This window comes from Furipterus horrens, unplaced genomic scaffold (genome assembly GCF_987537825.1).
Source record: "Furipterus horrens unplaced genomic scaffold, mFurHor1.1.pri manual_scaffold_2, whole genome shotgun sequence".
Classification (NCBI taxonomy): domain Eukaryota; kingdom Metazoa; phylum Chordata; class Mammalia; order Chiroptera; family Furipteridae; genus Furipterus; species Furipterus horrens.
This window is the reverse complement of record NW_028327172.1, coordinates 65,304,083-65,328,627: the sequence shown is the minus strand read 5'-3', so window position 1 is coordinate 65,328,627 and position 24,545 is coordinate 65,304,083. Positions and strand designations below refer to the sequence as shown.

General features: G+C 37.6%; 1 protein-coding gene across 1 annotated transcript in view; it reads left to right on the top strand.

Moving 5' to 3' along the window:
* Nucleotides 1-23,791, top strand: part of ARHGAP42 (Rho GTPase activating protein 42) — a 256,525-nt gene extending 232,734 nt beyond the window's left edge. The window contains exons 13-24 of the mRNA XM_090265826.1: nucleotides 1,301-1,363; nucleotides 2,318-2,392; nucleotides 3,071-3,155; nucleotides 3,722-3,780; nucleotides 6,471-6,576; nucleotides 10,680-10,839; nucleotides 12,091-12,235; nucleotides 13,495-13,875; nucleotides 14,258-14,414; nucleotides 16,501-16,563; nucleotides 21,869-21,948; nucleotides 22,339-23,791. Of these exons, the coding sequence (XP_090121952.1) occupies nucleotides 1,301-1,363; nucleotides 2,318-2,392; nucleotides 3,071-3,155; nucleotides 3,722-3,780; nucleotides 6,471-6,576; nucleotides 10,680-10,839; nucleotides 12,091-12,235; nucleotides 13,495-13,875; nucleotides 14,258-14,414; nucleotides 16,501-16,563; nucleotides 21,869-21,948; nucleotides 22,339-22,427 (1,463 nt within the window). The 3' untranslated portion in view covers nucleotides 22,428-23,791. The remainder of the gene's footprint in view (nucleotides 1-1,300; nucleotides 1,364-2,317; nucleotides 2,393-3,070; nucleotides 3,156-3,721; nucleotides 3,781-6,470; nucleotides 6,577-10,679; nucleotides 10,840-12,090; nucleotides 12,236-13,494; nucleotides 13,876-14,257; nucleotides 14,415-16,500; nucleotides 16,564-21,868; nucleotides 21,949-22,338) is intronic.
* Nucleotides 23,792-24,545: the final 754 nt, after the last annotated feature.

Here is a 24,545-nt window from a genome sequence, read left to right as displayed (position 1 = left end):
CTCCCTCTGTCTTTAAAAGCAATGAAAAAAAGTCCTCAAGTGAGGATTTTAAAAAGTATTAAGTTGTTCCAAAGCCCAGTGAGTAAAAATGATCATTTCTATCTTTGTCCTCTTCATTTTTACTTGCAATTTGCATATTAAAAAAGTTAGTTTTTTCCATAGGAAAAAATATCCTCAAATTATTGCATTTTAAGAAATTGGGTCATATCATGTTGTAAATTATTCTTTTCACCTGATGGCACATAATAAGCATCCTTTCATGTTAGTACCTCTAGTTTTTTGGGCTACAGATTTCTCAAACCTTAATTCAGTTTCAGTGGTCTTATATGTGTAGGATTTCTTTAAGTGTTTTGTCTGTTGCTGGAACCCCTTCTTGATTTTTTTAGCATAGCTTTTTGATACATATTTTTGTCTCGAGTCTGTGTTGAGCTACATAAATGTGTTTGTCATCTTTAAATTGAAGCCAATTTTAATTTTTTATTAGTTTGAATTGTTTTAATATATTATTATTTGGGAATATTAAGACACCATGTATCTACCACGTGATGAAAAATTTCATTATAGTACAAAAATTTTTTAATTTTTTTCTGAGTGTTATTGTTCTAAATTCTTTCTCTTAAAATAAATAATCTACTTTGATCAGTACCCAAAACTTAAATGAAGTAAGAACCATTTTAAAGAAAATCTGGCATAAAGCAATGAAAATAAATTGCTATTTCATAATGTAATAATACTCTTTGTTGATTTTTAATGGATTGACTAAGATTATTTTGAATTGTTTTTAATATGATACAAAATGCAATAGAAAGAACATTGCACTTGGAATCAAGAAATCTAAGTTAGAATCCTGTCTCTAGAGCTTAAAACAATGAAAATGAAGTTTGTAGCATCCCAGTGTATCATCTTAAGATTGTAAAGCTTTCTCTCATATTGCTGTTTTGAGACTGACATGGGAAAGTATATGTGAATAGCTTTGTAGTATAGTTATTAACACACAATAAAAGTTCATTCTTATTGCATTTGCTTTTATTATCTCTAAAAACGTAAAGTGTACTGCCGATTTTTGGAAAAATCGATGAAATCAATGTAACATATTTACTTTATGAAAGAATTTGTGTTACTGGTGAAGCAAGTTTACATAACAACATTGGTGAATATGAACCACCCTCCTCCACTTCTACCACATGTAACACTTTAGACTCCACCCAAACCTATCAGTGAGTCATAAAACAGCAGAGCCAAGTGAAGGCGGAATGTAAATTCAGCATGAACACTTAATATGATTTTCTTTTATTTTCAGTGTACTTAAATGAAGCAGGGTTCAACTTTGTGAGAAAATGCATTCAAGCTGTGGAAACAAGAGGTTTGTACAGTCTGACAGGTGTATCATTACTGTAGTGGGGTCCATTCTTACATTGAAATGCTCAGAAAATGAAAATGTAGTTAGCCATTCACATGAGATTAATTTTAAGAGTCGTATGAATATATAAATTATATAAATACATAAATAGCTATACTTTGAATTTCAGTTTACCATAAGTTATCCTATAAACATACTTCTCTTAGTGATGTTTCCCAAAATGGCCTCGGTTTACATCTTGTTGATGGACTCTGTATTAGTTATTATTGTAAGGGCCCCTTTAGTTTTGTTTCAAGCTTTAGGGGTGTCAGTAAGATTCCTAGTAGCTCATCTTCAGTGCCTCCTGCCCTCCATGATTTCCTTCAGTGATTTCAGTCCCTGCCACAATTTCAGCACCTCACTCTAGTCATGACCTCTCTTGGGAAACCCACTCCAATTGTCGCTTAGACAATCACACTTCCAGGAAAATGTGTCTAAAACAAAACTCATATTGGGCTTCCGAGTTCTTTAAACTTAGATTCAAATTTTGGCTCTGCCACTTAGAAGTTTAGAGAAGTTAAGCAGGTTTCTTAAATTCTTTGAATCTTTCCTCACTTTTAAAGTAAAGATATAAATACCGTAAAACTTTTCAACATGCAGAACTCCATGACTGAAGAAATAGATGAGCAATGCTTATCCCCCTTCCCATCTTTAATGCTTTTTTATATTCAAGTAGTGGTGAATAGGCAAGTGTACTTTGTTCCTTATGAGATCTTCAAAGACTTTCAAATCACTGTTCAGTGTCTGCTCTGAGGAATATGTCTGGTGGGTGTTTCCAGTGTAGGCTAGCTAAAGTTAGACTACAAAACTGGATAAGTACCTTTCAAATTCTTTATAGGCATATGTCTGAGTTTTTAACATTCTGTACTTGGGAAGTTTGTCTCAAGGCATTTTCATGTGATTTTTCCTTCCCATTAGGCATCACGATTTTAGGCCTCTACCGAATAGGAGGAGTGAACTCCAAAGTTCAGAAACTCATGAACACCACATTTTGTAAGTTTGGGATAAAGCAGTTACTTAATTAAATTCTGTATTTTTTAATAGTTCATTTTTTATTGTATCATTTTTCCATTACCATTTATTTGAAGCTATAGGTTTTCCTGAAATACAGACTATTGTTTGTCCTTGAGTATTTTCAAGTAATATTTTAAATTAATATTTGGCTTCAATTTTCAATGTTCAGTTATAATCAATGAACAACAATCAGAATTTGAGAGGGCGCCTTTTTATAATGTTGGACTTTTTCTCAAGTGTCCTTTGATTAGCTGGAGGCACAATGAGATTTATGGGTATTGGATTCAGATTGCCTGGCTTGGAATCCTAAATCAGCCACTTAAAAACTTGATGATCTTGGGTAATTTGCTTAACTTTCCTGTGCCTCAACCTTCTCATTTATAAAATGGGGATAGTAATAGTGCCTGCCTCATTAAGAATTGTAAGGACTAGAAATTTTAATCCATGTAAAGTACTTAGAAGCGTGCCCAGCACATGGTACATGCTCTGTGATGTTAGCAATTAGCAATGATTTGATTTGGGAAACTATTACTCCATAAGAAATCCTTGAGGTTTAGTGCCTCTCTCTTTGACTTACTTATTTTTTGTATCTTTTTTCTTCATGGTGCTAGTGATATTTTGAATTGAACAATTTACACAGTTTTTAATTCTTTTTAGCTCCGAAATCCCCTCCTGATATGGACATTGATATAGAACTGTGGGATAATAAGACAATAACGAGCGGACTGAAAAACTACCTCAGGTGGGTGCATCTCCTGGCCCTGGGCCTGCGGACTCTCGCTTGCTGGCTCGGGCAGCTGCCTGGTGATTCCACGGGGCCCGGGTGTATGTGAGCGTCACTTCTTAGTGCAACTCCTTCACTGAAGCTGAAAGGGCATAACGGAGTAATGTTAATCTTGAGTGTTCAGGGATTTGTCCTTGATATCTCAGATAATAAAAAGGCTGCAGTATTTTATGGACACAAATTAATTTCTGTTTCGTATTAAATTTGAATGTGGGGGTCCCAGGTATTTTTTAAAAATAAGTTAAAATTGAAAGTTATTTTTTTAACACTATTATTCCCATATCTGAGAGGAGTTTTGCTCACAAAGTGAAAAAATTGTCTCTCGGCCTCCCTTTTTAATATAGCTGCTGCAAGAAGTGCTAAGGGACATGATGTCTCTGATGGCTGAGTTTTAGTTCCACCTGGAGCCTCCTGCCTAGGACTTTATCATGCAGCCCAATCACCCAATTCTTAAGAAGTACTTAAAGTTCAGGGGAAATAAAAAGGTACTGCCATTCTGAAGTGTGCTTCACTCTTTGTTGTAGGTGCCTTGCAGAACCACTGATGACTTACAAGTTACACAAAGATTTTATTGTTGCTGTTAGTAAGTACACTTCCATTGATGGATATTATGCTGTATTACTTAGAGGTATACATTTAAACCAGCTAGCTAAGATTTCCCTACATATTGCTTAAGAAATTGTTGATCAGATAGGTAATAGCTTACAATATGGTTTATTAACAAATAAGCAATTGCAGAAGGAACTAAAATAGTTTGTCACTTAATAAGACTTCATTGGGGTGACAGTCTGGTGTGATTAGAAAGAGCTGTGAGGAATTGTTCTAATTACATTTTACTTGATGGATGTCAGTTTTTTACAAGAGCAACTTTATGGTTAAATGGATAAGACTACGAATATGTACAGTCAGTTATGCCACTACCATACACATAATCACATATTGTATCCCCAGATCTGGAGGGAAGAATCAGATGTTTTTGACAGGCAACAGGCATATCCGTCAATCTCATTTCTCCCATATTATATTTACAGTATTGATGATCACATATTTGTGTCATTTCTTTAGATCTTTGATTGTTACAACATGATGTAAATAGATTTGTTTGATTCACAACTTCAGGGGAGGTGACGGGGGTTGGGGGGAGGTCTGTGAGAAACCTGTAACCTGAGAAATTAGAAATCCATACTTTAAAAACATCGGGGTCAGAGTGCCAGGGCGCCATCTGAGTCCATTACAACGAATTGCAACAATTAGGAGTTAGCATTTCATTGTTAAAATGTATGAGGTGTGACGGTAACGAGCTGTTTTTCACAATCCAAGAAAGCAATCAGTTGCTTATTTTATTGCCACACATTGCAATGTCACAGGAAACATTGTCTGCTGATACAAGTGTCAGATAAAGTTGAGTGGCCTGGCTTTTTAATACGGCATGTGTGACTGACCACATGATCTTGTAAATAGATACATACTACTATACTACTGAGATTTCTTCTGAAAGCTCTCCACTTTACATTCTCTTCATAAAAGTCTGTCTTTGTGAGATGAACAAGACCTTAGAAAATACATAATCCAATCTCTCATCTCATTAAGAAGTGAGGATCCAGAGTGGGCAAAAAGACGTTGTCTAAGGACACTAGTAAATTCATGGCAATGCCAGGGTTACAAGCCAGTTTGTTAGACTCTCAATCTAGAACTCTTTCTTATAAAAAATTAGTTTTAGAACAAATGGCATTTAAACCACTTAGCTAAAATGACTCAGTGAGCTGGTGATTTTGATACAAACATTTGATTTTAAGATTTTTTTTCTACACTTACTCTCTGGCAAATCATGGTCATATTATTTACTACCATAATCATTAAAATACGACCTGCAAACTGAAGGGTTGCTGGTTCAGTTCCCAGTCAGGGCACATGTCCGGGTTGTGGGCCAGGTCCCAAATTGGGCACGTGCCCAATTTGTATCTCTCACACATAGGTGTTTTTCTCCCTCTCTTTCTCCCTCCCTTCCCATCTGTCTAAAAATAAATAAATAAAATATATTTTAAAAATATTTTCTTATTTGTAAGAATTCATCTTTTGTCTGGGTTAAGAATATTCCCATTTTCTATATGTTAAGTTAATAAAGTTAGGTATTCTTTGGTTTCAAGTCACAGAAATCCAGCTCTGTAAAAAAGGGGAAGTTCTTTAGAGATGAAGAGGTGTCTCACACAATTCCTGGGCAGAGGCGGGGTCAGGCCTTCCATGGGTCTGCAACCAGGAACTGCTAAGTTGGAAATTGACGTTTCTCTCCCCGACTCTATTTGGAGGGCCTCTCATCTCTGTTGTTTGCTGCATTTCTGCCTCATTCTTGTCTCTTTCCAGTCAGATTTTCTTGGGTTGGAACACGTGTTCATGGCAGGCCTGGTTTTACATGGTCTGCCTTTTCACATATCCAACAGACAGTTTTTCGGTGACTTCATTTCAGCTCCTGGGAGAAAGCTTGTGTTTGCCCCAGCCTTTCCTCACTCCAAATAGGTGTGCTAGAAGGAACAGTGGTTGCATAATATAAGCCCTATTGGTCAGGCATTTTCCAGAGAAAGGGCTTGGTAGCATGGGCAGTCACCCAGAATTTGTTTATTGCAGTAAAAGAATGTTAAATAGATTCCTTATTCTGAAGCATTAGAAGTTTCTCTAGCAGACATGTCTGCATCTTGGCTTTTGCCTGGCAGACTAGACTTGCTGTAGATGATTTTTCAGTTTTCACATTTCCTATTGTTAGCATGGGCTTAAAATTAACTAGGCCTCTGTTTGCATAATAATTCTTATCCCTCAGAAAAGTCACTTCTGGTTTTTTAATATGTAAGATTTGTAAAAGGTGTGTCTGCTTCTTCTGGACTGATGGAGTCACTGGAGGTTTCTGTGTGATCAAGTGTTACAGTGCCCAACGTGTTCGGTAGTCTGTAACAATTGCAGGGATCCCTTACATCGATAAAAGTTTGATTCCGTCCTTGTATAGCACAACCACAGCAGATGAGGAGCTCTGGTATGGAAGTACATAGTTCTGTGGCTAAGAGCACAGGGCTGGATTAGATACACCTAGGTTTGGTAACTTCTTACTAACTTCATGGCCCTGGAAAAGTTACTGAGCCTGTCTCAGCCTTAGGGAATGATATGTGATAACACCACATGAAGCAGCACTTTTAAGGCATTTCCGGTGGTATGATGATTATGAATGTTTATGTACACATCTGAATGCAGTTAAAACCTGAGACTTGCAACCCTTTTATGTTACAGAATCTGATGACCAAAACTACCGGGTGGAGGCTGTGCATGCATTGGTGCACAAATTGCCAGAGAAAAACAGAGAGATGCTGGACATCTTAATAAAGCACCTGGTCAAGTAATTCTCTGACTTCTATAGTTCACTTAACTACCTGTTCAACTGTTAAAGTTAACCTTGCTTATGTGCTCTTAAAGTCTATGATGGTGCCGATAGTCCATAGAATGTGCTTTAAAAAGTGGCAATTTATTGTAAAGGTATATCTATATGTACATGTGTATGTACCTGTGTATATACAAAGGATATAATTATATGCAAACATAACTGTGAAACCAATGATGAAAAAGTTATGTGTCAACTTAAAAATATATGTAGAAGTATGTAGCTTTTTTCCCCCCAATTCTTTTAGATGCATTGTAAGCCCTAAGTTTGGAGACTAGTTCTCATATTACCAGGGTCAATAGGTTCTGCCAGGTGAAACCCTCTACTCTAATATTAGCTTCTTTCTTTTGATTCATAGTATCTCTTAGTCTCTGAAATTTTTTTGATTTTGTTGTTAAGTTCATTGATGTACTTAAAAATCTCAGTGGATTGATATTTTAGTAGTAAAGTTTCTCCAGAGGAACAGAATGAATAGGATGTTTGTGTGTATATATATTAGAGAGATGGGTTACAAGGAATTGGCTTACAGGGCAGCTTATAGGCTGCAGACCCAGGGTAGAGTCGATGTTGCCACTTGAATCCAAGGCAGCCCAGAGACAGAATTGTCCCTTAACTCAGGAGACCGTACTCTTTTTCCTTTAAGATCTTCAATTGATTGGATTAGGCCCACCCAAATTAGGGAGGGTAATCTGCTTTACTGAAAGCCTACTGATTTAAATGTTAATCTCACGTAAAACAAATATCTTTACAGAAGCATCTAGAATTGTGTTTGACCAGATATGTACTATGGTGTTACAAATTTGGCCATAAAATTAACTATCACATACCTATCTATCTAGAAATTGACACACACACACACACACACACACACACACACACACACACACACACACACACACACACACACACACACACACACTCGCACACACTCATATTCATACTCTTAATCCAGAAGTTTATTTGCCATTTTGCTGGTAACAGAAGTCCAAATTCAGATTTTGAATTTACTTCAAAATCTCCTTACCATCTCATTAGAAAAACATTTTTCATCTTGATGAGTACCATGATTCACAATCAAATGATTAATCCCTTCATTGTTTACTAGAGTAGTAACCCAATTTATCCTAATTTTAGCTATGCACATTTGAAATAGTGCTACATAACATATTAGTAACTCTCAACTTGCAGGCTTTGAGATGATAAGAATTTCCCTCATAGGAATTTAATTGAAATTGCATCATTTCAAGTACATTGTTAACTATTTCCCATGGCAATACCTCTTTTAGGTAATGAACAAGGACTCATCCTTGGTCTGAATGAGTTTTGAATTATGTTTGTGCCGTTGTGTATAACTTCTTTATGAAATTTAACCACACTGTATTTATTGGGCAGTCTCTTGCTGTATTCAAGCTAGTTTTCTAGTTATGTTTTTTTAAATGCTTTTAACAGTGACATGAATGTCACATAAACATTTTCTTGCTTAATTTTACAGAGTGTTAGATGAACACAAACTTCACCCTTAATTTTAATATGTGTTGTTTTGATACAAGGAATGGCAGGGCACAGTATCTGGCCATGGAAGAGTGCTTAAAATTCTCTTGCTCATTCTTCACCACCATTTCTGGTTTTTTTCTTTTTTTTTTTTTTGTTGTTTGTTTACAGATTTTTTGAAACTAATTTTGTAAAGTCTATATTTTTTTAAAAATTCAATTAAAAAAAAAAAAACACTTTACCCATTTCTCCCACCCCTGACCACTTATCCTCTTACAACCACCAATCTGTTCTCTATATTCAGGAGCTGTTTTGTGTGTGTTCTTTTAGAGTCCACATATAAGGGAGATCATTTGATATTTGTCTTTCTCTTGACTTATTTCATTTTTAGCATAATGCCCTTGAGGTCCCTCTGTACCACCACAAATGGCAACATTTCATTTTTTATATATCTGAATAATATTCCATTGTTTACACATACCACAATTCCTTTATTCATTCATCCATCAGTGGACACTTAGGTTGTTTTCATGTCTTGGCTATCGTAAATAAAGTGCAATGAACATGAGGGTCCATGTATTTTTTCAAGTTAGTGTTTGCATAGTGGAATATATGCCCACATCACTGATGACTTAAGTTGACTATAGACAACTAATAGCAATCATGGTCCCTGGAAACATTATATGGTTTAAAAAAGAGAGAGAATTTAAAACCTGTGACCTGGATTGGTCACTGGTCTAAAGAATCAGTGACGAATTCCACATTTCTATTAATTAGCTCTGAGACATGGTATCAATTCTTTTCTTTGTCTTAAAACAAGGTCCTCTGTGGCATCTTCCTTGACTCTAACTTTTAATATTCAGAAGTGCAACTGGCTGTCTGTTATTTATAGGAGTTGAGGGAATGAGGTGCAGAAATGGATGACATGTGGGTAATGGTAGTTGTATTAACTCAGTAGCCCAGCAGAAGGAAAATTCAATGAAGAGTAAATTGGTCATCAAATACTTCATTTCCTGAGTAACAAAGTTGTCAACTATCCTTTTCAAAATAGACCGTTTTTTTTAGGATTTCTAAATTTATTCTTCAGTGAGCTTAATATTAATTATTTTTCAGTTTACTTACACTACCAAGAACTTTTACATTTTAGCGAGAGTATCTAAAGCCAATTTAATTACAGGAAGACAATTATTTTGAGATCATATTTAACTTAATTTAACTCATTATTTAATTTTATCAGCACTATAAAGGTTGTTATACTTAATAGATGAGGAAACTGAAGCCTATTAAATAACTTGGCTGACTACACCCCACTTCCAAGTTGGATGGATCCAAGTTTTGATTCCAGATAGACTCACTGCCTTTACATACTACTTTCTTAGTATACATTCTCTAATGCATGTTAAACAATATTTGGATTTATAAGAAGGAACTGTGGAATGAAACTCTCCTTATTCTAACTAAGAGCCTTCTTAAATAGTGATCTCTTGGGCATAGGGAAAATTTCAGTCATTCGGATGGTCAGCACTTCCTGTCCTGTTCTAGGAACTGCATGGATAACCCAAAATCCTGGATTTCCCATGAAATTTTACTTTTGGTTTTAGAATGTACTTAGTGATACATATGCAGATAAAAACATAATCTTGTGTTGTGCTCCTTCCTAGAATTTTATGTTCTAAAATGCTGGCTGGGAGTAACACAGAAAAGGCAGTGGTTAACCTAGGAGATTGGTCAAATGAATGAGGTTTCCTCTAAAGAATATGTCTAGTGTCCAAATTAGTTAATTGGTCACAGTCATTTTTGTTAGTTACTGGGATTACTTTGGTAAGGCCAGTAATATCATAGGCTTTTTTGTTTCCTTTCCATTTGCAAGCCAGCACTGATGCTTTCACATTCCCTTGTCTTACTATTTGCCCGGCACAGTGCCCAGCACTAGGGAAGTGCCCAGAAGTTTGGGAAGGAGGGTTGGAAGGAAGGACGGATGGAAACATGCATTGGCCAGTTGTCTGATGTGGGGAGCTCAAGGAGACCCTTGACTTGCAGTCAGGAGACCTGAATTGAAATAGCATCTCTATTGCTAATTTTCTGTGACCTCAAGTACATCATTTTTACTTTAGGAGCTTTGTTTTTTTCGCCTGTGTAATTGGAGAAACTGACTTCCTGGGAAGATTAAATGCAATCATAACTGAAAGTGCCTGGCAGTAGGTTTTCAATGATGTGTTTGGTAATTCCAAATAAAATTACAACCAGTCTACTCTAAACCATCTGTTCTAAAGGAAGTATAGTACTGTAGAAAATACCGAAGAGCTGATCATCTCTCTCTAGGGAGATTGCACTCGTTTTAGGAAATCAGGATTTTTTCCTTCAATATATTAACCTTTGTAATTATGTTTTACTTTGGCTGTGTTAACTTATTATGTCATTTTAGGCTATACTCACTAAGGCCAATTGGGAATGACTAAACCTGACTATTTGAAAAAATTAGCCTATAATGTCACAAATTTGGTAGATGACAACATTTTATAATTACTAAACATTTGACTTAAGCTATTTTTTGTTGCTCTTGTTTTCAGAGTATCACTGCATAGCCAGCAAAATCTCATGACTGTCTCAAACCTTGGTGTCATATTTGGCCCAACTCTCATGAGAGCACAGGAAGAAACTGTGGCTGCTATGATGAATATTAAATTTCAGAATATTGTGGTTGAGATTCTGATAGAGCACTATGAAAAGGTGAGCTAAATTTTCATGTGGAAATGTCAAATTTTGTGTCTTGCATTTGTTTCATCTTGCTTTTGCACTTGTATCCTCTGTGAGCTTCACATTGTGATCTTAGATCTCTGTAAATGAGATCAGTCTTATAAATTTTGTATAAATTACTTCTTCATGAGAACTTTGATTTTCTTTTTTCTTGTTCAGTTCTTAAGTCTTTCTCCAAACCCTCTGAGCAGATGGATGGCTTCCTTTCCTTCTCCATCACTTACCTTTCAAGATTTTTTCTGTAGCATTTATATAATCAGTTTTTTGCACATATTCAGAGAATACTTTAGAATTACTTTGTGGTTAAGTCTATTTTGACTTTTTAATCTCTCTGGAATTAGACTCCTAAGTGTACAGTAGAGGTGCTATTCTAACTAAATAAAGCCAAAAAAAAAAAGTTCAGGGAACAGTCTTGAAGTCTTTTCTTTATCCCATCCCTAAGAAGGACTTCTTCATAAGAGTGAGATCTTAGAATAACTATGGAAATTGGAAGTTGGGAAAGCCAAATTGATTGGGTTATTAAGAAATTTGACCTTTGAAGGTCTAAACATTTTGTGATATATTTATGTCTGATCTAGTCCTTGTGAGAGAGTGAGTAGGCCTCTGTCGTTCCCTGGGCCCCTTCCTAGTGCCTAGGGAAGAATATCCTTAGTGCCTATCTCAGGCTGTAAGCTTCCTCACAACCGGAGAGCACGTGGCTGCATCCCCCTGCGGTGCTCAGACCTCTCCCTGCAGCTGGCACATTTCTTGACAGTTCAGAAGCAGCAGTGTGGCAGCACGCTCGCCTAAGAAACAAGGGGCACATTCTCCTGGGGAAATGACACAAAAGGAACCTCTTCCCCAAAGGCTATATTCGGCATGAAGAGGGAAAGAGACCATCACAATAAAAAGAACCCATGTGTCTTGACATAGACATTTGTTCCTATTTGAAAGGCTTCTTTAAATTATGAGAAATCTGAATTTCACTGTCAGGAAATGGGGGAGCATAGAAAGGAAAACCCAGAGAAGAAACATTACTCAGTGTAAATAGAAAAGAAAGATGTAATTGTTCTTGGAATTTTTTTTTTTTTTTTTTTTTTTTTTTGGTATCAAAACATCTCTTGCCATGCAAACTGGTTAAGTAGCATATAGTTCTAAGATTACTTAATAACTCTCAAAGCTTCTTGTATGGGGAAAATGGCCATTTCACCCTTTTGTTGACCTCAGCTCATTGTTCTTCCGTAGATTTTTCATACAGCCCCAGACCCAAGCATTCCTCTTCCTCAGCCTCAGTCTCGATCTGGATCCCGAAGGACGCGTGCGATCTGCCTCTCCACAGGCTCCCGGAAGCCCAGAGGGAGGTACACTCCGTGCCTGGCAGAACCTGATAGTAAGTGTGCCCGCCTTAGGGAGAGGCTTTCTTCTTTTAGTTCAGCCTTTCTACCTCTAATTATGTAGAAATAGAAGTTGTTTTTACTGATGCTATCGCCCCAATATCTCCTCCACCTCTAACATTTCTATGTTCTTTGTCAGTATAGTTGCAAGGTACCTTGGACAAGAAAATTCGTTACTGCTACAAAAGAAGTAATTAGTTTGCTCAGTACTACCCCCCCTTTTCCCCCTCCGCAGCTGTGATTAAATACATGAGGTGCTATTTTGTGGAAGGTTTTGTCCCATTGTCAAAGTGGTTAGAGAAGAAAGCAAGAGGAAGTGTGGCAGAATCAGTCATTTTCTTTCTTCCTTTCATATTATGTTCTTAAAGCAGCATCTCTTGGGTATCAAAGCTATCTCAAAGAGAGAAAGAAAAGAAATAAGAGAAACCACACCACACCTTATCACTACCTCACTGTTCTGAGCCAAGCCCCAAGATGAAGTGGGTGGCAGCTTGAGCTTGCAGTATGTGTTAAAGTGGGACCATTTTCGTTTCATTTCATATACCTATGCCTCCCAATTTTTTCACAATAACTATTTAATAGAAAATATGAGTTTTTAAATTTAGACATATTTGAACACTCCGATACAGTTTCTCTGCTTCTTTTTCTTATACCTTACTTTTAGGAACATTAAAAAATACACCTAGTAAAACAGCCAGTTTCTTATGTTGCTATATTCTTAGGAGGAAAAGGAAAAAGTCCCACTTTAAAAATAGAAAGCAGCTTATGATTTGCAGCTGATATTTAATGGTCCCTTTGAATGGAGGAGGATTCAGATGCATTGTAACTCAATCACCTAAGATTGTAAAAGTAAAAAAAGGGGGTATGCCTTTAATATTCCCCGTTTCACTGAATTTATTTATCTATTTTTGTAATATCATCATGGAATCATTTCCCTTGCTTATAAGTCCTTTTTCAGAATCTTATCTGAATTCAAGTCTGCCCACTCATGCTTCAACAAGTAACAATTTCCTAGGGGCAGGGTACATATAAAAATCTCCCTTGAACAGTATTGAAAAATGCATTCACCAAGTTCAAATGCATGTTTTGAAGCCTTTCTCCAGTACTGGGGACAGTTCTCTACGCCAGGTAAAGGCCCATCACTTCAGTGGCATCAGATGGCCTCAGAGTGCATGTGAGCTGGAAAATGGAAGCGTTTGGGTGGTGCTGTTCTCAACAGAGATCCGCTGTTCTTCTCCCCCCTGCTCCCGCTCAGGTGACTCCTACAGCAGCAGCCCCGCCAGCACGCCCATGGGGAGCATCGAGTCCCTCTCCTCTCACTCCTCCGAACAAAACAGCAACACAAAGCCTGCTTCCTGCCAGCCCAGGGAGAAATCTGGAGGGATTCCTTGGATTGCATCCCCATCACCTTCCAATGGACAGAAAAGCCTTGGTCTTTGGACAACTAGTCCTGAATCCAGTTCTAGAGAAGATGCAACCAAAACGGATGCAGAATCAGATTGCCAGAGTATTGCCTCTGTCACTAGCCCGGGGGATGTTTCCCCACCCATAGACCTGGCCAAGAAAGGGTCTCATGGGGTTTCAGGGCAGAAAAGAGCCTCAGCTACCTTTCTCAAATCCATCTCTGCAGCTGAAGGTAAGCCAGAGTGGAGCTTATGCAAGATGTCATTAACTCCGTGCCACTTGCCAGAGGATTCAGCATGATTAAGCCAAGGAAAAGTTAATGGGAAAGAGATTAATGATGCTTATCTAGGTTGTTCCTTGGGAGCCTGGATTTTTCAGACTCCTGTGCACTGTGACTTTCTTCCTGGCTCCTTCTATCTCTGTGAGGCGCTGTGTTTGTGATTGTTGTAGATTCTGATCTCTCTGAGTGATGGGCTGTGGTGCTGAAAGAACATTCTGTACCTTCTCACTTGGGCTCAGAGAAGAATGCTTCCCTTTGTTAGGCACACGTACTGGGTTATTGCTGTTATTTTGTCTAATAACACCTTGCCTGTTTTCTTGGGCTTTCTTTTTAGGAAACAAGAGCTACAGTGGTTCCATTCAAAGCTTAACTTCCATAGGTTCCAAAGAGACGCCTAAAGCCCCACCATACCCAGACCTGCCTCCAAAAATGTGCAGGCGGTTAAGGCTGGACACTGCCTCGAGCAATGGCTACCAGCGGCCGGGCTCCATGTAAGTGAGGTTTGTGTTTGCTGTGTCTGCCAGGGGCATGCGGGGATGGAGAGTCCAGAGGAGCGCTTGGGACTTCCACGGCTGAAGCCTCATCTGTAGAGGAGAGCCCTGTCCTCGTCTAAGAGTGATGTGGCAGTTAGACTAGGCTTAGGGCATATGGAAGCCCTCTCGTGGGCAGGCGCTTCAGCTGCTTTCCTTAGAAGCAGAACTGTGGCTTAATTTAAGGACAAGAAAATAGATGTGTAATATAGTAGTTACGGGCTTTGAAGCCAGAAGCCTGCCAGTAAAAGCTAACCATCAACCTCTCAGCTAACTGTTGTGTCAGGCCCAGCTCCGAGGTCCCCTGCCCCCCACCTCTGGCAGAAATTCAACTGCTTTCTAGCTGCGAAAGCTGGCCGTCACATGTCTCCCCATCTGAGAACTCACTGATTCAAAAAAGCTCCTAGAAAGCAAACAGTGTGATGGGCAAAAGGGATTCAGTCCTTCTAATCAAAAGAAATGACCCAGAAGTGTAAGGGCTGATAAGGTAGGGTACACAGATGTAAACAGAAAGGGGGTCAAAGAAGAGAAAATGGGAACCTGGATAAACAGCTAAGCAAAATCCAAAGAGGAAAAGTTTCTTTCCCTTTCAGTTTATTCTACAGACTTACAGAGCTTTTCCAAATGCCATATTGCTATTAGTAGGCATCTGGGCATATGGTATCTCTTATAAGGTCCACAGTATCCTTGTGCAGTAGGTAGTATAAACCTCATTTTACAGATGAGGGGAATTGATACTCAGAAACTTTAAGGATCACACAATGTTACATATCCAATTACTCTTATTAAAATAATAATAAAATAAAATTAGAGAAAGAGTTTAAGGAACCAGTGTACAGACACTCAGCTTCTAAGGATAGAGCTGGAATTCCAATGCAGGGCTCTCTATCTTGAATCTGTGCTATTATACTGTGTCCATTTTTAATATGATGGTATTCCTGACATTTAAATTATTCCTCAAAAGGTCAGTAAGACATTTTCCTAAGCTTGTTTCCATACAAAGTGTTTTAAAATTCATTCATTCATCTCTTTTCTCTGATACAAACCTTTTGTTTTCAGAGTGTGTTTAACATACATTATGTCTCTCTTAGTCAGAAATTCAGCTACCATGATATAGACAAATATATCTGTAAATCTGTCTGCTTCCCAGTGTTTTTATAGTTCTAGCCATGGAGGGAAATTAAATTTCAGGTCAATGTGACAAGGGAAATGGGAGAATATAAATTCTATTCTTTTTGAGGGAAAGAGAAGAGCTTCTGTTTTGTGATTTTAGTGATAGTAAAAGAAGAAATTAATGAGAGAGTGTGTGTTCTGTGTTAGGTGTAAATAATCCTTGAAAGTATCAAATGGTTCTGCTCTGGGAGCAGTTTGTCAAAGAAATAAAATTGATTTTAAAAATCTAGTTCAGAATATAATCTAAGGAACTTGATAGCTCTTTTAATAAATACTGAAACTTGTGTAATGAATAAGTATCCCTTAGTTTTCACTCCTTTCACTCCCTACCTAACTTCCCCAGCTCTTTACAGACCACGCCCCCACTCCGTGACTTAAAATAAGATTTGAATCTCCAGACTTATTTATCGGCCACATTTTGTTTCTCTTTCCATATTACAGGAACAGTGTTCTAATATTAAAGAATACATGAAACAATTTTAGAACTAGTTTTGTTTTAGCTGTCAAAATGAACAATTCTTTCATCGTGTTGATTTGATTTTTCTCCTGTGGCTTCACCGAAGTCAATAATACTACTACTGGGAGCAGAGCAGGGAGAAAATGTTCCTTTTTACTGCTCCCAGTTTTCTGAGGTAGGACAAATAAGGACTGAAAGCTTCCCAGAGAAGGTCGCTATAGGTTTATTGCAATTGGATACTCCATGAGCTGGAGACTAGAGCTAAAACTTTCTTCCACATTAAACCTTAAAGCAATTAAAAGTAAGGTCAGATTTGGGGACAGTTCTTAACCAATCACTTTGTTTTGGTTAACTGATAACTCTGAATTTCATTAGAAACTGATTTAATGAAACTTGCATTGTAAAATTATTTTTCAGTGTGGCAGCGAAAGCCCAACTGTTTGAAAACGTTGGTTCAGTTAAGCCGGTTTCTTCTGGGCGGTAAGTTTTCAAAACAAAAAAATAAAATAGTGGTGACGTTGTTGCCTTGTGTTGACCTGGTGGGTCATCTTTAATAGCTCTGTCCCTCCATGCTGCAGATGGTCCAGGCCACATTCACTCTCCCTTCATGGGGAAGAGGTCATGTCTGTAAACAATATCTAGTGTCTTAGACTCTTAAGGTGATGCTTCATTTGCTAAAATCTTCTCAAAGGAAGGGTTCTAAACAAATAGATTTTCTAGAAGATACAGTTGCCGTAACCCTTTGCACAACAAAAACTCCTTTGGTAGTAGTTTGTGAAAAATTTTCAAAAGTATATTCTTGACTTTTATAGACCTTTTTCTGGAAGAATCCCCCACTCCCAAGCCTAAAAAGGTCCTCATGTGTTAGTGTTTTTAAGTCCCCAGAGTTAGTATCTTTCTAGGACATTGGTCAGTACGTTGCATTCATGTAACAGATTCCAGAGTATTTGAGTGGACCTTACCTCTGCTTTAGCATCGTTGCCTTCTTCCTTTTTTGTCAAGACACAATGACAGTTAGACACTGTGTATGTCAGAGCAAACATCATTTATCTCTCAAAATGTCATCTATTTTAGGCCTTAATGGAAGGGATTTATTTAACCTTGTTACTTCTGTCTGTCCAGCTATATGGTTGAATTGCTCCACTAGATGGAGCCCTTTTATTAGGAAATTCTCAATCTGTTAAGAACTCAAGTACTGTTTCGTTTCGTTTCGTTTCGGCAGCCGTCCGTCTCAAGTACTGTAATCAGAGATAATCCCACAGAGTTTTAAAAAAGCAAGCTGTTGAAGTAAAACAGAATGCTGTCATATCATAAATATATACTTAAATGTTCAACAATCAGTCTCTGCATTTTTAATATTCTTTTACATTCTAAATACTACTCTAAATCAACTTCTCATGGTTGTCAGCATGCACTTAGAGTTCACTAACTGGTGCATTGAAAAGCAGGTCTTTTTTTCATCTGGTACGCAACACTGTGGAGCATGTTATAACGTTTCACCAAGAGACAGGGGCAGTAGAACACAGTGGACCTCACATTCACATTCTTGCTTCACCACTTCCTATGTGTGGAACCTTGGAGTCACATATTTAAAAAATCTATTGTCTTTATAAAATGAAGGTTATAATTTTTTTTTTTTTTTTTGCCAAATTGTTATAAATTTCAAATACACAGCGATCTATTTGGTAAGTTCTCCACAGATGGTCTTTACAATAACAACTATTATTATTGTGATAATTTCTATTGAACTACTTTAAGATACTCAAGCCTCTCATTAATACATTAATGATATATAAACATGAACTCTTAACAGCCACACGTGATACTTTCTGGTACCAGTAAATATACAGCTAAACAATAGAAAGAAGTTGAAAACATTTTCCTTACTAATCTCCTGTAATGCTTATTTCATGTTCCTGCTAGGGAACTCAGGGTTATTCTTGAATTAGACCTTGAGGAATGATAGAACCAGTAGTGAGTAGTAGGAAGACTAGCTATGTTTGTGAAAGAGACCAATTAGGAGATTCTCGTGGATGACCTCCAGTAATAGAAAAGTAACATCTCTGGGAGATACTGCAGGCTTTGGGAGCCATTGAGCAAACAGGTGATCTAATCAGTTCAGATGCACCTGAACAGATTGTTTCAAGTCATCTTTCTAGGGAGTTGTGAAGAGGAGAGGAGAGTCAGACATTTGGGATGGAATTGGTGAGATTTAGAAGTCTGTAATTAGGGCATTAACAAAGGAATGAAAAGCAATAAGGAGAATCTTATGGACAACATCAGGATTGGGCAACTACTTTGATATTGGGAGTGAATGATAGATAAAGAAGATTCCAAGTCTTCGAGTCTGAGTGGCAGAAAGAATGGCAATTTAGATTCTGGTCTCAGCTCGTGGGTACGTGGGGGAAAGGAAAGTTTGCCAGAACGTGTGAGTGAGCCTGAGGAACACTGAGAGGCTGTTGGAAATGTGCAGCTGGCACCAGGAGACAGGACTTTACCGTTTGAGAAACTGCACCCAGCAGTTACTCTGTGTGGATGAAGATAGGGCTTTTTGAGCGAAAAGGAAAATTGAGCATTGATTGGTCTTTGGGGAATGGTTTCATTTAAGGTTTTGTCAAAGGACAATGTGTAGGAATGATCAGAAGGCGCAGGCATAGTCAACATTCAGGAGCTGCAAAAAAGCCAAGGAGACCATTAGAGGAGAACACCGGTTTTAACCTCTGAGACATATGTTACTTCTTTGGGATTTTAAAAAGTATTATCTGTGTGCATTTCTGGCCCCTCAGCAGTGACATTCTCAGCACAAAATGTGTGAGGGTGTATGTTTGTATGTGCTTATCATTGTTAAGTGGCTCCCCGCAAAACATTGTATCAGTTTTGATTTGGTGAACTTTTTATTTTGCTTATGATAAGTATTGCAAATTTTGCACTGACCTGATCACACATTTGTAAATCTACTCATCAGCATTAGGCAGCATTTAGCCTCAGAATGGGGCTTGTGATCGCATCATCTTCCACACATAAGGAAAGAAACGGCTTTCGGGGCAGTAAGTGTTATTACCTTACTCTCCCATGCAGTAAGATGCAGAATTTTCAGAATCCTTTTCAAAGAATATTAGAATCTTCTGAAGAGAGACTCAATAGGTAACAGTGTAATTTTCACATCTTCAATACAGCAAGGCAGTAAAAGAGGAAGCATTAGCACCTGGAGAGAAAGCTTCACTGTCACAAAAGTCTACATTAAATCATCAAAGCTCTCTGCTGAGCTAACACCTGCAGTTACAGGGCTCAGCAGAAGAAAATTATACCTGTCTAGACACATGCACAGATAATTGAAAAGTCATGACAGATATTTTTCTGACTCCCTATTCTTGACACATTTAACAATATCTATTTATTTAGTGATATAATTATTCTGCTTGCCTCCCATGTAATCTTACAAAATACTATAAAGAGAACTTTCACATCTGAAATATTAATAACTATAGTTTAATTGAATTTTAAAGTACAGTTGCAAAAATTATATCATTGTAAGGACTATTATGTCTTAAAGCTGGAAATTGTTCCCTTATGTATCTATTTTAAGGACTCAAAGCAATAAGACGTAATGTTTTTTGGAGGAAGTTGTTGCTGTTAGGAAATGTGAATTCTTAAAAAATCTCTACTTATTTTTGGAGAAATGGCTTTGCAGCCGTCAATTATATCAGATATTGAATTAAATTATTACATTTAACTAGAAGATTTATAAGAAAAAACTAATATTTTTTCCTGCTTAACAATACGATCATCTGATTCTTAGAAGTCTTCAGAACTTGGTAGCATGCTCCTCCCCCATCTCCCACCCACATCAGCCAACACACCCATGTGCATGCAGACATGTGCATGCGTACACATATGCACCCACGTGGCTCTTCTTTAGTGTAAAGCCCTTTCTCTGGGTGCCCTCATTTTCTCAATTCTTCCTTAAGCCATGTTTGATTGGAAAGTGGGCTACTGATCTTTCTCAAACCTGACTGCTGCAGGCTCCCCTAGCAAAATTTCTAGAAGTATAGAAGCAGATTCTGGGGACGGGGTCAGAATTTCTCCTCCCTAGCTTTCCAATCTTCAGATAACATTTGAGAACCTCGCCTTATTGTGGACATATAGAGGTGAGACACAGGGTCTAAGCTCCAACAGGGAAATGAAAGAACGTAACCCTGGTGCTTTGAGAGATCTGCAGTGACAAATACTGCTGCTGCTTGTTTGCAGATTAAGTACTGGGACTAAAGGAAGGAAAGACAGGGTGCCTTGAATATTCAAATGACTCATCACATAGAAAAAGAGCCCAGAGCATCAGAGCATTTTCCCTTCTTTTTCTACTCAAGTATTCAGGAAATACTTAACTGAGTTACTACTAGGCATCATCATTCATGGAGGTTACATTCTGATTAGGAGAGAAGATAACAGAAATATCAACAATAACAAGAGAATAACAGATATTAGTATCATGTAGACTTAGGAGGTTATGATAATTGTACAGGCAGCTATTTTAGAGTGTGTGGTCAGGGGAGATATGACCTTCAGGAAAATTCAGGAAGTGTAAGATGAACTAGAAGCTCATTGCCATATGAAGTTCAAGAGGAAAACAGCTCAGAGCCAGGGCTCAGCTGGCCCTGAGGTGGGAACGAGCTGGGCATGTGTGAGGAGAAAGGGCAGGTGGGACTGGAGTACAATGTATGGGCGGGGACGGGCAGAGAGGAAGCAGAACCAACAGGCACCTGATTGTGAGTGGGATGGAGCTAGAGTTGGAAACCAGTTAAAGGTTTGTTATCAGGGAAATAGCATGATTCATCAGAACCTTTTTCAAACTGTCTTGGCTGCTCTGTGAAGAATGGATTGTAAGGGGACAAAAACGGGAAGCCTGCAGGATTTAGGATGGTAGGAAACCATCCAGTGAGTCACACTAGAAGTGATTTTGGCCTGGAGTCTGGTGGTGATAGAGAGCGTGAGAAGTAGGTGGAGTCAAGCACAGTTCCACATCTTACCAAGATAAACGGGTATTGCAGAATAAATGTGACTTGATTGGTGACTTGACTTGATTAGCACCCTCAGATGATGGCCTTTTAATGTTGCCTCAAATGTTTTTAACTAGAACTTCTATAAAACCCTGAGATTCTGGCTTCTCTTAGAAAACCAGAATAGCTGGCTATAGGGAGCCTGAATTCCCGTTTGGTACACATGTTGGGAGCTGAGTGCTAGCTTCCCTTTCTAAGAGATGAGTATGGTCCCTGGTTTGCAAAGCCTCTATCTGTCCCATCATTGCCCTGACAATGACGCTATTATTGGTCGCCACTTACTATCAACTTGTCCATCATGCTTGCTTAACTCACTTACTATTCCTTGTAGACCTTTAAATTTGGGGCTCTCACCTCTGGTAGTCTTAAATGAAAGTGGAAATAAATATTTTAGGGTACCTATGACCCTCTATATATGCTGCAAAAACAACATATTTACCAACGACCAATAGTAGCGTTCTTTAAAACCAGTTCGGGCTGTTTGTTATAAGCCAGGTAGTTATCCTGGAAGATATTGACCAGAAACATAAGAAAACTTTTAGTTTGCTATCAATGTTGTGTGATTACATACATGTGTTCAGTTTGTGAAAAATGCACTTTGTACACTTACATGTGCACTTTATATTATACTCCAATTACAAGTAAATATCACAGCATTTTTAAGAATAATTTGAATATAAAAAATTATTTTGAACGTTGTGGTTTTTACAGACTGTCTTTTACCCTTTCAGCCAAGCCAAAGCCATGTATTCCTGTAAAGCTGAGCACAGCCACGAGCTCTCCTTCCCACAGGGGGCGATATTTTCTAACGGTAGGTGCACCCACTGCTGCCCCTGAAGGAATAGTGTAGCGAAGGTCTAAAGTGGAAGCCAGGAGACTCAGAACCTAATTCCAGGCCCTGCCTCTCGTGACCTCCACAAATGAACAGATCAGATTCCTCTGGCCCCCAGTTTCCTCTCCTGTGTGTGGTGGGTGGGGCAGGGCGTGGGATGGAATGGAGGTGCAGGAAGAATGGAAGAAATTGGCTGATTGGTTGATAACATGAATGTAAAGGACATTTCCAGCTTTAAAGGTGCTGTGGCATTGTTTTGATGAGTGGATACGTGCAGTCTGATGTGCATTCTTACCCATTTGTGTATATAATTATTTGAAGCTAATGTTGATTGAGTGACTGACATTAACTTTTTATTTTTTTTGCCAGTGTACCCGTCAGTGGAACCAGGATGGCTGAAGGCAACTTATGAAGGCAAAACAGGACTAGTCCCAGAAAATTATGTTGTCTTCCTCTAATATTATTTAGTGGATGGCAGTATCTTCATGGTATCCATGGTAACAAATAAGTGCTATGATTTTATCTGACGCAGATATGGGGATCAGCCCACTAAATGACAACAGACAATTTCTATCAAGTCCTACACCAGCAGACTATGTAGCTCCCTATTAATGGAAAAGGAAAAAAGAAGTTTAAATTGACATTTTTATTTTTTGGCTGGTTTTTTCTTTAAAAGTATCTTTCTTTTTGATAAGTAACTCTCCAGATGTCTCCTCCATAACAATTGAGAATTTCAAGTACTGTATAAGTAACTATATTCCAGAAATTTAAAAACTACAAATATGATATAAGGATTTTGGAATCTGCCCTTAGCTGTCTGGCATTCTCGGAGGACCTTGAAATCATTACTTAAAAATGTATTTAAATTGTTCATTTATTATTTCTTCTTAAAATATAATGCTCTTATATGTGATTGTTTTGCTGGTCCTAAACATTTCAAGGAAGTACGTTTTTTAAAATGTAATTTTATTTTTGTTTACGGAGTAGATAATGATATTCAAAAGCAATGATGTATATGATGTATGAAGTCTGTAAATGAAGCCAAATTAAGTCACACACTGAGTCCACTTTAAACACTCCATCCAGAATTCCAGACTCCTTCCATTGGCTTTGAGCAGGGATCAGCAAACTGTTTCTGTAAAGGCCTGATAGTAAGTATTTTGTCCTTTGTAAGCCCAGTATGTTCCATCAGCACTTATCTCTGCCCTCATAGCAGGAAGCAGCCACAGACAGTAAATAAACAGATGAGCGTGGTCATGTGCCAGTACAACTCTCTATAGGACCCTGATATTTGAAGATCTTATCATTATCACGAGACAAAAAATAGTGTCCTTTGACTTTTTAAAACTCATTTTAAAATGTAAAAGTCATTTTCAGTTGATGGATCACACAAAAAGAGGCAGAAGGTCAAATGTGACTCTTGGATCATAGTTTGCTGGCCCCTGGTTTAAAGGATGTGTAAAAGTACCCTTATAATTTTGGGGGTTTTATGAAATTTTACTACATTAACATATAAATACTGGTAAATCATGTGCACATAATCTCTGTTACTAGCATTGTAATGGCATCACAAAAGTATAATTACCATAAGAGGAAAACAATGTAAAAGTGTAGTATCAAGGCAACAACTTAAATTCTACTTGTGACACTAAACTGTCAGAGAATTTTATTGATATCTAATTTGGCTAATGAGAAATTCTCTACAAATGATAAAGACGTTTTAAGACACTAAAGTCTATGCTTAAGCAGAATTTAAACATAAAGGTACAGGATTCTTTAATTATTAAATCCACAAAATTTTAAAATGGTTTTATCATTTTTAGCAGGAATAAAATGTGTGTGTGATTTTTTAAAATGCCATTCAATTTACAGTCTTCATTAGGAATTTCACTGAATTTATAGAATATAGAAATTTACTACCCATTTATATATACCATCTGCATTTGGTCACACATCAACCTTTATTTCTATTATTTCAATAATTCTAACATATTATTTCTATAACTATTTGCATGTGGCAAAGAGCCTTTCTTCTCAAGATTCCAAAAAGCTGGTTACCTGCCCTTTAACAACCACAGTGCTGGCTCACTAGGCTCTATTTTACTTGTTACTTCAGAGTTCTCCACTGTACAGACACTCAGGTATTGACTGTATAAAACTCTTTTTATGTGATAATATTATAGTCTGCAATCTCATTCTCTTCTACTTTAAATTAATGTTTTTAGAGTTAATAGATAATACGCTCTCACATACATGTGTACACAACTATGCCTTGGAGCATTTATGTTTTTAAAATTAAAAATGGAATAATAGTGTAGAATTTAAAAGTAAGGAGAATAACAGTAGGTGGAGTCACAACCAGAAATAAATATCAGTGCATTGGAATGAAAAATATTTAATGTTATAAAAATTAGTAATATAATGAAAAAATCTGATAAATGTTTTTTTCCTTTTGTCTCCTGCTGTTCATTTTTGTACGCAATAATTGGATATTACTAGAGCATCTTGATCTCTAGATCCTTGGTGGCCGTTACTAGTGATAATAGCATTGCTGACACCCTTGACTAGCCTCTGCT